Source organism: Sciurus vulgaris, assembly GCF_902686455.1.
Source record: "Sciurus vulgaris genome assembly, chromosome: 4".
Classification (NCBI taxonomy): domain Eukaryota; kingdom Metazoa; phylum Chordata; class Mammalia; order Rodentia; family Sciuridae; genus Sciurus; species Sciurus vulgaris.
The window spans coordinates 6,038,261-6,053,184 of NC_136464.1; the positions used below are offsets into that span (position 1 = coordinate 6,038,261).

At 51.4% G+C, this 14,924-nt stretch overlaps 1 protein-coding gene across 4 annotated transcripts in view; it reads left to right on the forward strand.

Moving 5' to 3' along the window:
* Positions 1 to 12,406, forward strand: part of LOC306659628 ((E2-independent) E3 ubiquitin-conjugating enzyme FATS) — a 266,421-nt gene extending 254,015 nt beyond the window's left edge. For all 4 annotated transcript variants that reach the window (XM_079137279.1, XM_079137278.1, XM_079137280.1 and 1 more), the window contains 3 exons: positions 8,323 to 8,386; positions 11,351 to 11,450; positions 11,533 to 12,406. In XM_079137279.1, the coding sequence (XP_078993405.1) occupies positions 8,323 to 8,386; positions 11,351 to 11,450; positions 11,533 to 11,571 (203 nt within the window). In that variant the 3' untranslated portion in view covers positions 11,572 to 12,406. The remainder of the gene's footprint in view (positions 1 to 8,322; positions 8,387 to 11,350; positions 11,451 to 11,532) is intronic.
* The last annotated feature ends 2,518 nt before the right edge of the window (positions 12,407 to 14,924 follow it).

Below are 14,924 nucleotides of genomic sequence, written 5' to 3' on the forward strand. Positions count from 1 at the left end.
TCCATCTGTGGCTGGCTTTGCCTCTACAAGCTCATCCAGCAAAGGTCCTGCCCAGAGCAGCCTCCATGTTGGCCCCTGGACACTTGTAATAGAGCCTCCATGCTGGCGCTCAGTCTTCTAGAAAAAGAAGTGTCGGTCACCTTCCTTTTGGAAAGTACGTCACAAATATCACAGGATGAAGTAACCGCAGAAAGGAGAGAATCATGTCAGGTGGGGGAAAGCTTTGTGCTACCACAAAGCTGACAAAATGAATGGAAGAAGTGAGAAACTTTCAGACGAATAACTTCGTAGCAGTGGTAGAGAACCGCTGTCCCCAGGTCTGTCTTCACACACAGCCACTCACACGGTGACACTGGAGGCCTATGACTGGGGGCCTGAGGCTTTGATGCAGTGGCATGGAGAAGCTTTCTCAAAACAGGGTTGCCAGATATATCGAGTGAAAATTTTGGATGCCAGGTTAAATTTGCATTTCAGATCAACAAGAAATAATGTTTGCATAAATATTTTCCATGCAATATTTGAGACATACTGATACTATAAAAAGTTTCATTATTTCTCTGAAATGCAAATTTAACCTCAGGCTCTGCCACCCAGGAAGGACTGGGCTATCTCCCAGTTTCTCTTATTTCCTTCTGTTGAAGCAACAGTGGTCCACAGAGGTAGGCAACGTCAGAGTCACCTGGAGTGCCAGTGACACAGGCTATTGGCCTATGCCCAGAGTTCCTGGCACAGAAGGCCTGGGGTGAGGCAGATCTACACCAGTCGCAAGACTGCAGGTGAGGCTGCAGGCTGCTGCCTCAGTGACAGGGCACTTGGTGGTGGCTCTGGTTAGTGTCCCTGTGGTGAGTGGCACTGGTTAGTTTGTTAAGGGCATCAGCTTCTTCCCAGTTTATAGAGCGTTCTCAAAGCACTTCCTGCGCTCTGACTGAGTAGATGAGAAACTGGACCTCAGAGAGCTCAAGTAGCTTGTACCGGGGGACACAGCACCAGGCGAGCCCAGAGAATCACCTGTGTACATCATACAAGCTTGATGTTAGCTTACTGGTTCTCACATTGCCTTGTGTGAGCAGGAAGAAACTGAACTTCCTGCCGTTTTGAGTGAGGTCACTGAGAATCAGGGGTCCTCAAATCCTAAGGGCTGGATGCAGTTGACCGTTTTGCAGCTGGATTTCCTTCAAGGTCCACGGTGTCCTCCGGTACGACATACTCTGTACTCCTGTGCGACCACTCCGGGGCTCCCTGGGGCTTGCACCTTTTGATAATGGACTGAAGCCCATTGGTGGGGTTTGCTTTGGGAGCCTTGGTCCCGAATAGGAACCTGGTTTAGTTTGGGAGCCTCTGATCCTGCTGATACCAGAGTGGAAGGAGCTCCTGGCCATGTGGGTCCTGGCTGGACTGCCATCTGACTTGGGTGCAGGCTGCCCGCCTTGGCAATACCCAGGGTGCATGTGGGGAGCCCAAGGAGATCCTTGGGCCTTTCTGTCCCTCACCTGGTCTCTTGAGGGGTGTCCAGTCAACAGGTACAAATAAGAAGCATCTAGTGCTTTCAGCCACAGGATGGAGTGTGGGCAGAAGGAGAGGGATGCTGGGCTGGAGAGGGACAAAGAAGAGACTCCCTTCCTCTAGGAGGAGAGAGTTGGGCAGGTAGCCGTAAACCATGTCTAGACCTGCACAGGAGAAGACCCTAAGGAGCTGGAGAGAGAAGGGGGCCACAGACAGTGCTCAGGGGTCACTGAGACAGGGCAGGAGGGCAGGGGAGGCGTCCACGTGTCTCGAGGAATGGGGTCTGGGCTGCCTCTTCCCTGTGGCCCAGCCCCCTCTGCCCATGCTGCCTCTGGGGTTCTTTCGAAGGAGGCTCTGCCAGAGGCTGCTGGGCGGCCACGTCCAGGGCGGCCCCACTCATCACCACAGCTCTTCAGGGACAAGACCCTCTCTCCGATTCATCCTGTAGCTCCCCGGTGTCCCGTCCTTCCACGGAATCCCTGAGGAGGTGAAAACGCTGTCGCTTTCATGTAGAGGCCAGCTGGCCTTCCTGGCCCCTCGACCAAGCTGCTCACCACGTGTGAGTGTCGCGCAGGGACAGGAGTCCGCTGAAGCGAGACAAGATCTTAGAGAAAGGAGACCGTTGGCCCAGCACAAGAGCACGTCAGAGGCAAACAGCCGGTGTGTCTTCAAGGTGCCTTCGTGCGGTGCGACCCCTCTGCTTCATTCCCAGGGCTGGTTAGTCCAAGGATGTCTGAAGTTCCACGGCAGCAAGTGGACTAGAACCGAGTGCCCAGAACAGAATCGGAAGCTTGGAATTTGAATCTCACCCAGCGGCAGCACAGTCAGCTGCTTACTGCTTTCAAATCAGCGTAATGAACCGCCTGTGGTCTCAGGACCTACAGGACCCCCTAAAACACACCCCATTTCCTTTCTTGTTGGGGAGGCGCGGACTCTGTCCATACTCCACGCTGGTGCTGGAGCTGCTGAATGTGCTCCAACTGACGTGTCTGGGCTTTGGCGTTTCTGGGACGGGGAAGAAGTGTCTCGGAGCTCAGGGTGACTGAAGAAGACCAAGCTTCTGGGAGGGTGTCCTCCTAACAGCTGCCGTGAACTTGATCATCAGGGCCAGCGGGAGAACCGAGCTCTGCGGTGGGAGCTGTAGACAAGGGTTTCGGGAGGAATAGCAGCCCCGCCGGCAACAGCCAATGCTGCCGCTGTCAGAGGGTCCTTGCTGCTTCCTGGCGACCCTGGCAGCTGTCTGGTTGGTTGCGAAGGCCACCTGTCCCTGTGTGTGGGTGCACGTGCCTATGCAGACACACATGCCTGTGCACACACGTGACGTAGGGATCGTAAGACATGCCGCGTGTGTGTGTGGAGACTAATGGATGTTGGGCTCCAGATTCGCCTTGGTACCTGGTTGTTAGTTGACTTTGAAACAGGCAGAGGCTTAAGGAAGCCTGGCCTCACCCGATTACGCTAGCAACAGGCCCTGTGGTCTGTATCCAGTAATGAGCCAGATGCAAGAGTTTTTTTTTTTTTTTTTTTTTCCCCAGGAGAAAAAGTTTCCAGAAATGCAGAAATAGGCAACTTACCTTAGTGATTCTCTTGGAGGGAGAAATCATCCTCCATTTAAATAACAGTAGGAGGTAAATATGACAACGATCTCTGTCCTGCCAGTGAACTAGTACGTGGAAGCCTTAAGGACGTCCATAAAAGACCCATAAGTGGACCGAAAATTATTCTCTCCAGTTACTCTAATTTTATAAAGGCACAATTTAGATTAAAAGGGAATTGGTGGGATTTCACTGAACATTTGCACAGAGCTCACACAGGGCAAGTTTCCATGTCATGAATGAGACCCCTGGGACTCGGCCGAGCAGTGGTCCTGGCCCCCTTCCTTCCACACCCAGCCCCGCCCGGCCAGCTGCTGGGGAATCCCTGCTTGGGTTCTGGCTGTCTTGTGCTCTGGCGTCTCCCTGGGTCCTCCCCCTCCTGGGGGACCCGACCACACCACCCTGAGGCTGCTCCCCTCCCTGTGTCTTGATCCTGGTGCTGAAAGGCCCCGTTTATCGAGTTTCATCCTGGGCTCCGAGCTCTCCGTCTTGTTTATCTTTGTGTCCCTACTGCCTGGCACCAAGGAGATAAAGACTTGGCAATTGTCAAATGAACGTGCTGCTTAACCCAAAGCCTGGAGTCATCTTGATTCCTGTCTCCAGACCCCACCGCTCCACCTGTCCCGGTAGAGGAGCCCCGAGGCTGCCCTCTGTCCACGCACGGCCATCTCTCACCCACCGGGGCTGCCACTGCTGGCTCGGGGCCTGCGGCTCCTCCGAGTGTGCTCCCCGGGGTCCGCGTTAGAGGAGCGCCTGTGTCGTCTACCCGAGGCCGGCGGCCCCTCTCCCTGCCCCCTGCAGGCCCGCCCAGCAGGCGTGTCCGCGGGCGGGGTCTGCAAGGTTCCCGGTGGGGCGCACACCAGGACCCTCAGCAGATCTGGTTGGGATTCCGACATGCGTGCGTCAAGATCCCCGGAAGGCCAGGCAGTGTGACCGGGCAGGGGGCCCGGTGGTCTCTGCGCTCACTGCCCCTCCTCCCTCAGTTGCTTTCCAGCCACAGGATCTCACTGTCGCCTTCGCCCTGAAGGTCCCAAGCTGGCTCTTGTGGTCATTGGGTCTTGGCTTAAAGGTCTCTACCCCTTACTAGGGATTGAAATAGATTCCGTTATGTGCATGGGCGAACACGCCACATTGAAGACCACTACCCTGGGTAATTTTTTTTGTTATTCTTTGTTCTGTTTAGTTACACCTGACAGCAGAATGCATTTGGATTCATTGTACACAAATGGGGTTACAACATTTCATTTCTCTGGTTGTACACAATGTAGTCACACCATTTGTGTAATCATACATGTACATAGGGTGATGATGTCTGTCTCATTCCACCATCTTTCCTTCCCCCCACCCTCCCCCTTCCCCTCATTTCCCTCTGCACAATCCAACATTCCTCCATTCTTCCCTGAACCCCTCCCCACACTGTTATGTATCACAGCATCTACTTATCACAGAAAACATTTGACATTTGGTTTCTGGGGTTTGGCTAATCTCACTTAGCATGATATTCTCCAATTCCATCCATTTACCTGCAAATGCCATAATTTTATTCTTCTTTGTGGCTGAGTAATATTCCATCATGTATACATACCACATTTTCTCTATCCATTCATCTATTGAAGGGCATCTAGGTTGGTTCCACAATCTAGCTACTGTGAATTGAACTGATATAAACATTGATGTGGCTGTGTCACTGTAGTATGCTGATTTTAAGTTCTTTGGGTATAAACGAAGGAGTGGGATAGCTGGGTCAACTGGTGGGTCCATTCCAAGTTTTCTGAGAAAACTCCATACTGCTTTCCAGGGTGGCTGCACCAATTTGCAATCTCACCAGGAATATATGAGTGTGCCTTTTCTCCCACATCCTCACCAACACCTATTATTGCTTGTGCTCTTGATAATAGACGTTCTAAATGGAGTGACATGAAATCTTAGGGTAGTTTTGATTTGCATTTCTCTAATTACTAGAGATGTTGAATGTTTTTTCATATATCTGTTGATTGATTGTATATCTTCTGTGACATGTCTACTCAGTTCCTTAGCCCATTTGTTGATTGTGTTTTTTTTTTTTTGGTGTTAAGTTTTTTGAGTTCTTTATATATCCTGGAGATTGGTGCTCTATCTGAAGTGCATGTGATAAAGATTTCCTCCCACTCTGTAGGCTCTCTTTTCACATTATTGATTGTTTCCTTTGCTGAGAAAAATCTTTTAGTTTGAATCCATCCCATTTATTGATTCTTGTTTTTATTTCTTGCACTTCAGGAGTCTTGTTAAGGAAGTCAGGTCCTAGTCCAACTTGGTGAAGATTTGGGCCTACTTTTTCTTCTATTAGTATCAGTTGTGGGGTCTCTGGTCTAATTCCTAGGTCCTTGATCCATTTTGAGTTGGGTTTTGTGCAGGGTGAGAGAGAGGGGTCTAACTTCATTTTGCTGCATATGGATCTCCAGTTTTCCAATGCCATCTTTAGTTGGGGCAGCTTCCATCTGGGTAATTAGTATACACCAATTTAAAAAGAGAACTCACCTCTGAGGGACCCTCTTAATCGCCCCAGTTCTTGTACCATAGGGTGGTGCTTCAACTTTGTCCAAGCACTGGCCTCACCGAGGCAGGATGGCATCCACTGCTCTGCTCGCCAGCATCTCCCACCAAATGGGCGAGGTGGAAGGAAGGAGAGAGGAGTGTGTGAGGAATGGTGTCACGGGAAATGGAGGAACATTTGTTCAGGCTCCCAAAGTACGGATTCCGCCACCAGGAGTGGGTGGCGGTACAGCGAGGGCAGAGCCTGCAAGGTGGGGCGGCTGGGGGCCGAAGCCCCACTCTGCCACCTCCTCATCCACACCTGAGCAGGCCCGTCAGCAACCTCCACCCTGAAATGCACAACGCCCTGAACACCACGGGCTTTGGGAAGACTGAGTTCACGAAGGGCATCAACAAATGCTAGCACTGTACAGCACGTGTGGACGCCTCGGGTGTACAGTGGAGTCCGCTCCCCTTCCCTGGCCACTGCCCCTCTCAAAGTGCCAACAGTTGCCAGGTGCTCTTTCTACTCCGGTGGGGGTGGAGCCATTTGCAACAATGCACTCAATTTATTTCAGCAGCTTCCTCCAGGAAGACAGACCCTCCCCTTTCTGCCTCTACCTGGGAGGCCCCTGCTATTTATCAGCAGGGCTCAGTGCTACTATCAAAACTCAAGTTGGCAAATGCCATCATTTCATTCTTCTTTATGGCTGAGTAATATTCCATTGTGTATATATACCACATTTTCTTTATCCATTCATCTGTTGAAGGGCACCATGGTTGATTCCATAGCTTGACTAAATACACCCTACTGTCATGTATATCTAAAAACAACAACAGCAACACAACCTCAAATCCTCAGTAACTAACTTGTAGGTACTTCCCCAAGGTCAGGGTGGAGCCTGCCAGCTGGAGCCCTCCGGGTCACAGGCCTGCTGGCTTTGCCTAACGTGGGCTGCTTGGCCAGACTTGAACCTGCACATAGGCTGAGAAAGGCTCAGGAAACAGTGCAGCGGCAGACGGCGCATGTTGTTTCTGTTTCTTAGAAATAAAACCAAAGCCTAACTGTGGACTCAGTGGTCTAAAGAAACAAACTGAAAGAAAAAAGAAAATATCAGTTTCCAAAACAGATCACCTGTGATTGAGTGGTGACCATGAAATCAAATGTAATTTATAGTCATTTTTTATCCCTCAGGACCCTCCTGTCTGTCTGCATTGAATCCATCCCAACCTTGAGCAGTGCCTGGGAACACCATCCCGCCTGTCTGTCTTCCTGCGAGGTTCCTTGTCCCCTGTCCCCAGGTGGGAGGCCTAAGTTCTCACACATTTGCTCACCCAACACCCTGGCTGACTTAGATGCTGCTCCGTCCTAGGATTTTCCAGGGCTCCTTGTCTCTGCCTGGCCCTGTCCAGAGTGGAGCTGGGGTGGGACCCTGGAGGCCCCTAGCCCATGGTCTGTGCCAATGTCACCTTCCCCTTCTCTTTCTAAACGCTGGGACTTGTCCTTGTAGTTGGGAATATTCCGATCTTTCTTCTTTGTGCTGTTTCTCCTTTGAGTCTTGTCTTCGAGTGAAGTAGTGGGGCCATAACGTGCGTCCCCATCACTGGGCAGGCGTAAGCTCAGCCACTGTGCTGCTCTCCACGTCGTACACAGGTCCGGGCCTTCAGAGGGGAAGACGTTTCTCAGTGGCCCTACCCCTACCCCACCTTCTTGCACATCCTGGGAGAATCCTCGTGTCCTCGAGCTGACTTTGATGGCTCCGCTGGTCAGATGAACAAGACAGTCCTGGGCGTGGAGGAGGCGAACAGAACCCAGCCCAGGCCTCCGTGGGACGGCAGGGCCCGCGCCAGCTCAGAAGCTCAGCCAGGACACAGAGCCACTGGTTTGCTTACGCCAAATGATGGCCGTGAGCTGGCCAGTCTAGGTTCCGGGAAGCACGGCAGCTGCTCAGATCATCCCAAGCCGCATGCACCCCAGGCACGCGCGCCACGCCTCGGCTGATCTGTGGGGCTGTTTCTCCGGCATTTCAGACTTGTTTCCAGTTCCTGCAAGAGCGCTTGCCGTTTTTTAAGATGCAGAATGTTGCCAAGCGTGCCGTCCGTGAACATCACGATGGTTGGGATGTGTTCTTACACTGAGAACAATGCAGGGCCACGCGACGTGTTTGTCACTCTGCACTTAATCAAAGGACCCCAAAGACACAGGTCCGTGGTGTTGTCCGCGACTCTTCTGACATTAGGAAAGAGGGAAGGAGGCCTTCATTTTGCAGATGCCGAGCAGCCTGGGTGGAAGACTGTATGCGTGGTGAGGTCTCCTGCTCTCAAAGGCTCAACGGCAACTGGGACATTTCCTTGTCCTTAGGGGCCTCAAAAATCTGTGTGGATTTTTCTGAGTGGAAGAGCTGTGTATCCTGGCACTTCCCCCAGAAGACCACAACTCTGGCTGCAGGAAGCACCCAGAGGAGGGGCTCTCATGAACGAGGTGGGGCACTAACATTCCCCTGGGGCCTCCGAACCCGTCATCAAGACCAACCTGATGGCGGCCTAGGGGTCAGCATGGCCATTTATGGTGTCTGAGTCCTGCAGTGCTCGCTGTGGCTTAGGGAAGGATCAGCTCAGAGAATGTGCAGAATCCACCACAGGGTTTCTCCACAGATGTGTGATAATTCTGTGCCTTCTGTAATTAATTCTTTTACCTTTTTTTTTTTTCCAGATAATTTGTTCAAACCCAAAGAAAGGTGCATTTCAGAGAAGGAGATGCATATGCGATCTAAAAGGTACTTGGTTATTCATGACATGGGAAGACATTGGGGGGTGTGTGGGGGCGACCTGACAGGCCCAGGTGCTGACCAGCGCGGCCACTTTCTGGGTCCATGTTTGAGGTCTGAGGTCCTCTTGGCTGCGGATCTGAGACTCGGGCTTACTGAGCGCGGTCGTGGATGTGTGCTTCTGTGCTGCTCTTGGAGAAGCCACAGGAAAGGGCAGGCCTTTGGTTCTGGACCCAAGCAGTCCTGGGCTCTGAGAGGTCCCAGCCTCCGAGCAGGAACTCTCCAGCACTTTGGCATCATGTCTGTGGGCTGGAGCGGTGGGGCTGCACCCTAAGGTGATTTGATGGGAGGTGAGAAGCTGTTTCTCCGAGGGCTTGACAGCAGCAGGGCCTGAGGACAGGATCCAAGCTGGAAGCCAGCGGAGCGAGGGAGCCAGTGGGCCTCGGAGGGGCCACAGGCCAGCTTTCCTGGCGCTCTGACTCTGGCAGGCTTGGTGGCTCCGCTGCCGACCAATTCTCCCTGTTCTGCTGGGCTGGTCATTTGCCAAGACTCCCACTAATTCTCACCGACCTGGTGCACACAAAAGCTCCCATTCTTCCAGAGACCTGGCCTCTTCACCAAACGCTCAAGCTCAGCAGTGTGGGCCACATTTGTGCAAGCACCGTCATTAGGCCATAATGAAGTACCTGGCACTGTGAGGAATTATAATGATTAAACCAGATTGATAGTGCACTTGGAAATGGAAAGAATAGCCCCACATCCACTCCAGCCCCACATCTCTGTTCTTACCATGATCATGTGGTTTCCATGATAATTAGGCTACTTTGATCATCCCCAGGGAGCGCCTTTGTCAATAAGGAAATGAAAGCTACGAGAAGGCGGACCTTTCTATTAGACCTGATTTACAGCCTTCTCTCCCTCCAGGGTCCGTAAGGGGTGCTGGGTTTGAAGACTTTCAGAAGTGCAAAATCGTATGTTCTCTGGCCAAAAGCATCCACTTTTCAATTTAGTGGGGAAATAGCCAGATGCCCACCCTTACTGCCACACGCACACCCCAACCCCAGAGCCACTATTATGGAGCCCTGCAAACCAAGCCACGAAAATAATAGATTTTCCAGCAGCACCGGGAGCAGAGTACGGCTCTATCCCTCCTACGGAGGAACTGAGGCGTGAAGAAGACTCGAGAGCTGGTGACCCGGCCCCAGCTGTTGGCTCTCCCGCCTGGTCTCCGAAGGCTTTGGCAGCTGGTTTTCTCTCTGCTCCGTGAAACGTGTCCCTGCTGGGTGCTGGCCCTGGCTCGCAAGGAGCTTTCCCCTCTTTGCATTCTCTGTGATTAATTGTACTGTTAAATTATATTTTCAGCTGATAAAAATCAAACAAGGGAGATGAAGCTCAAGTCCCCTGGTCACCCCTGCGCTCCTCTCTACCTCCTTTCCAGCCCCGCCTGTCCACTGCACGGACCACGGTCGTGCCTCCTGTAGCTCTGCCTCGAAGTTGGCTTCTGTTGGCTCACGTACAGTTACGTGGCTTCTAACCACAGGGGTGTTGTGCCGCGTTCTGTAGCTGGCTCTCTTCACGTTGTAATATGTCGGAAGACTCGGATTATCTTCCTGGGGCTCCGCCTCTATGCGGAATGTGGCCCGTGGGATGGTATACCATGCTTTATTTGGAGATTTCTTTTGAGAAAATACTAAATCAGAAGCACCCGAGGTGGGACCTCGGTTTTTACTTTAAACTCCCCAGCTGATTTGGTGGCCAGTGTCAGAAAGAGAAGTTGTAGATCTGAAGGACTTCCCACTGGGAGGTTTGGGACATGATAGCTCTTCCTTCTGAGTCCCCTAGGGGTTCCTTTCCTGAGCCTTTCTAGAATCATCTTCAGTGTATTCTTGCATATTTGCAAATGTCTCCCAACCCCTGAGCAGCTTCATGCTGTCTAGGTGGGTGAGCACAGTGTAGAGGGTAAGGGACAGTGACCGAGGTCTGCACGCCAGCTCCCTGTGAGCAGGGAGGGCTTCACAAGTCTCCTGGTAGATGAGGCCTTGGGCTCCTCGTGTTGCTTACGGTGGGACACCACCTGCGTCCTTTGGGCTGAGTTCATTCATGTCAAGGACGAGCCTGGTGCCCTGTAACTAAGATGTCACCAGCTGACACTGCTGTCATCATTATTTTTGTACTTTGTTCTATAGTTTTAATAATGGAACAGATTTTGTTGGGCTTTTAAGCATGAGATAAAGTGAAAAAGAGATATTTTAGCTGAGTGCCAGGTGTACGGCAACCCAGAAGCTTGTGCTGAAGTAGCCCTGTGGTCAGCAGGTTCTAGTAGAACTACCAGCTGGCATGGTGCATGAAGAGTTCCTGCTGGGGAGGGGGACAGACGTGTCCAGAAGAGTCCCGTGGGCCCTGCAGGTAACTTGGCAACTCCCGCTTGTACATCAAGACAAGGACATGATAAGGACGCCTGGGAGGTATCTGGAAATGGCTTGGGTAGACATGCACTCTCTTAAGAGGAAGCACACGTTTTGACATGCGTGTTCCAGCATTGTGATCCTGCCACTTCTAGCTGCTCCTCCAAGTCTGAAGAAGGCAAAAACTGGGTGGTTAAAAAAAAAAAAAAAGGTAATTGGGGTCAAGGTTGCATAACCCTCAGAATGGCAAAGCAGGGTTAAAATCCCCCATTTTCCAGGTTAGTTAGTTACCACTGAGGGTGCAGGGACAATGAAAGTGACTTCCAAGGACACACCTTGCCTCTCCAGCTTGCCTGTTGCACTGGCCCTGCAAGCACAGAGACAAGGTGCTGTCCCAGTGTGGAGCCATTCTGGGGACATCAGGGAAGCCCTTGTGTTGGCACCTCCCCATGTGGAGGGAGCCCACATTCCCTTTGAAATGTCAGTGGCAGAGGATGAGGCTGGATGCTCAGCGCCGCAGGCACACGCTTCTGCTACCCATTCAAAATGTTCTCTGCTTCTGTTTCAGAATCTATAACAACTTGCCAGAAGTTAAAAAGAAGAAAGAAGAACAAAAGAAAAGGGTGATCTTACAGAGTAACAGACTCCGAGCGGAAGTCTTCAAAAAGGTAACAGCGTGTGCCAGCAGGGGTGGCGCGTGCAGCCCAGAGTCCCAATGTGCGCATGACCTTTCTGTCCCCACCTCTGCAGCAATTACTGGACCAGATCCTCCAAAGGAACGCGGTCTGACCCCGGGCGGCCTTGCTGACCACTACCTGGACCCGGCAAGACTTCAAACGCTGGATAAGCCATTAAACTTAGCATTACCTTCATGACCTGAAAACAGTTATTTTACTTTTGATTTTTGATTTTTTTTTTTCATAAAGGAAAGAATTGCTTCCTGAATGACCCAAACAAACAACATGCCTTGAGGAAGTAGGTCAGCAACCTCACAGGGACAGCAACTCTGTGTAAACTGCTAGTCTTAGTCCCCTTCTTTTTTTTTAGCTTCTGAATTTTCCCTTTTGCTTCTGGTGCTTCCTCCCTGCCATTTCCACTCAAGCGGACAGCCCTGAAACACTCAAGTGTGCTTCCGACTCTGGGGATTTTTTTTTTAATAAAATTTCTGGGACCAAAATTCATCGTTTTTTATATACAAATCCCAACATCTGCCAATTCTGGTAAGCTCCAAAATGTGGGTCATCACAGTGTGTTTTAAAATGTGCACCCCTAAGACCAGAGGCTGGCTTTGGAAATGAGCAGGTGAGATACCAGAGACCGTGGCGGGCACAGACTGTGTCCCTCCGCTGCCTGGCCCCACTCACAGCCTGGACTTGGCTTAGCTAGGGTCTGCTTCACTAGGAGCTCTGAGGACAGAATCAGCTGACAAATGTGTAGGAACATCAGTGTCTTCTGCACAGGCACCCCTTCCTCAAAAGCTGTCTTGTTAAAATGGCCTAATGGCTCCGACTCTGCTATTTGTTTTTTCCAGACACAATGTCCAGTATTTATAAATGTATTTGGGAAGTTAAGAAGGTCTAGTTTTTACAGCAAAAAGGAAATAAATGCACTTATTCAAAAACTCCAGTATTTCTCTCTTGTTTTCTGATCCGGCTTGAACAGCAGAGATCAATAACACGTGGGGTGAGATGTCATTGTGGCCCCTGGGGTGACACCCTCTGGACACCACCAAAGTCCTTGGCTTCCAGATGCCCCAGCGGAGAATATTGCCTCCTAAAAACTGATACAAGAGAAGCAGAGAAAACTGCTGGGAGCAAGACTTAGGATCCTGAAGGCCCCCGTCTCACTAGGGGTGTCCCCAGGAATGAGAGAAGTCTGGAGGCTGTAGCAGGAGCCCTCTGTTGCCCCCATGGCTGCAGCCTCCCTTCCCTACCGGCCAGGGCACACAGGGCACAGGGGTCTCTGCCTGTGCCTTCCCTGTCTGCTGGCCAACTGCCTTCAAAGCTCCACCATAGCTTCTCTCCTGACAGCCCCACTGCTCTGTCCACGTTCTCCACTTGACCCTCCCGTCCCTGAGAGGCCAACAATGAGAGCAGGGGCCGACTTGGGAGCCCAGCACGCGGTCTCAGTCTTTGGCAGGGCTATCAGCCAAGACCCAGGAGGGACCCACAGGGCCGTTTGATAAAGTTTAATGTCCTTATTAACCACACGAAGGATGGGCACCGTGAGAAGCTAAGACACCTCCAAAGAACACGGGTAGGAACAGCAGATGCAAGGAGCCGCGCCACGCTAGAAGAGTGTCCCTCGAGCCCCGGAGGACAGGGAGTGGTGTGGCTCGGCAGGTAACAGAGAAGTCTCTGTGCCATGCAGATGAAACTTGTTGAAAGTCCCCCCTCTGGAACCTGCCAGAAATCTGCACGAGGAGCGCCCTCCTCTGCGGTGCAACACCGGCTCAGGAAGGCCCCCCGCACGTGCGCGGCAGGGGCCAGGCTGAGCTAAGCGGGGAGCCAGGAAGCCGCTCCTTCGGGTCCCGCCATCTCTCTCTAGCGCCACCTACCGACAACGCTCACCACCGTGCCAGCCGGCAGAGGGAGGTCTTCCCGCGGGCCTGGATCCATTTTAAAAGAGCAGGCAAAAAGGGTGAATTTGGAGGCGACAGAATACAACCCAGAGCTGGCACAGTGAGTCATGTTACCTTGCTTCAGTTTCCTCAGCTGCCACACGCAGAGAACTGTCCTGCTTCCTTCACGGGGTTGCTATGGAAACGGTGAGTCAACCTGAGCAGAGTGCGCGCAAGGACCCGTGGCCCAGGCACACACCTGCGAGTATTTCCCGCCATGCGCAGAGGTGGGAGGAGGAGCAAGAGGCACGCTGTTCATGCCGGAGCCTGGCGATGAGTGGCTCCCGAGGCCCCAGCTCCCGGACGCCGCAGCTGCAGCCAGCTGTGCTAGCAGGTGTCTCACACCACCTCACCCTGCAGGTGCCCTCCCTCACCCCAGGACCACGCCAGCCTCAGCAAGTCGCGGTAAGGCCAGTTCCTGTTTCCTCGATCTTCTAGGCTCTCCCAGGACGCTACACTCAAGTCCTATTTGCCTCTTAAGTGCTTTTTTAAAGAAATCTTTTCAGTCCATGACATTTAAGGACTGTCTTTCCTAGCTAGTGTGGCTGACACACCTTTTGTCACTGTTGTTGAGTACCTTCAGAGTTTCCAAAGCTTTTCCTAACCATTTAAACCCAGGGCCCGACGGCTTCTAGACTGTCACTGACATTTTTCAAGAAATAGATTTATGTCCACTAACATTTTTTAAAAGAAACATATCTAGAGGGAGTCAACTTTTAAAAAGTCCCTGGAGAACTTGCCCTTCTGGCAAACCTGTCGCTGAGTCCTGTAGTCTAAAGAACAGTACAAGTCAACGTGAGATTAAATACATTGAAAAATGTGCTTCTGGGGACAGCCTCTAACTAAGTGCTCGGGGCCTTGAGCAGGAAGACATGAAGTCTGGTTTGAGCTGGTCCTGGCCCTGGATAGGCAGCTTAGGACAGGCTGGAAATTAAAGTTTGGTTTACTGTTGAAGAGACTTTTCCCTATTATTGTAGAAATTGCTTTTAATGCTGACAAGTGAGTTTTAGATACCAGGATTTCTTCTCTATTGTAATCAGGTTATAACAAAAATATAATAATGTAATAAATATGGAAATAAAGACCCGTGGAGTCAAAGCAGCCATCCCTTGTATATCTCTTAGGAACTGGTCACCATTTGCTGGATTCTTTTCTTAAAATAAGACTTCAGGAAAGACTTGGAGGGTTTTGAAAATTCTGAATAGAATTTACCATTTTGACTTCAATAAACAAATTCTGTCCTGGAATTGATTTATTTGCATCTGAGTATGTTTGGTTCTGGAATGGGACCGGGTCCTCAACAATGCAGCAGGTAGCTGGGATTAAACAGCTTTAGCTGAGGCGCCCAAGCTTGGACACGGCAAGATTTGGAATCACTGGGATGTCCCAGTGGTGACAGCATCAGGCTGTCTCACTGTGGTCGCCATGACTTCAGGTTGAAGCAGAAATTCCTATTTTGGTTATGCGTCCTCTCTGCCAGCTGGTAATGGAATAATGGAAAAACAATCACTGGTTTTGCAGC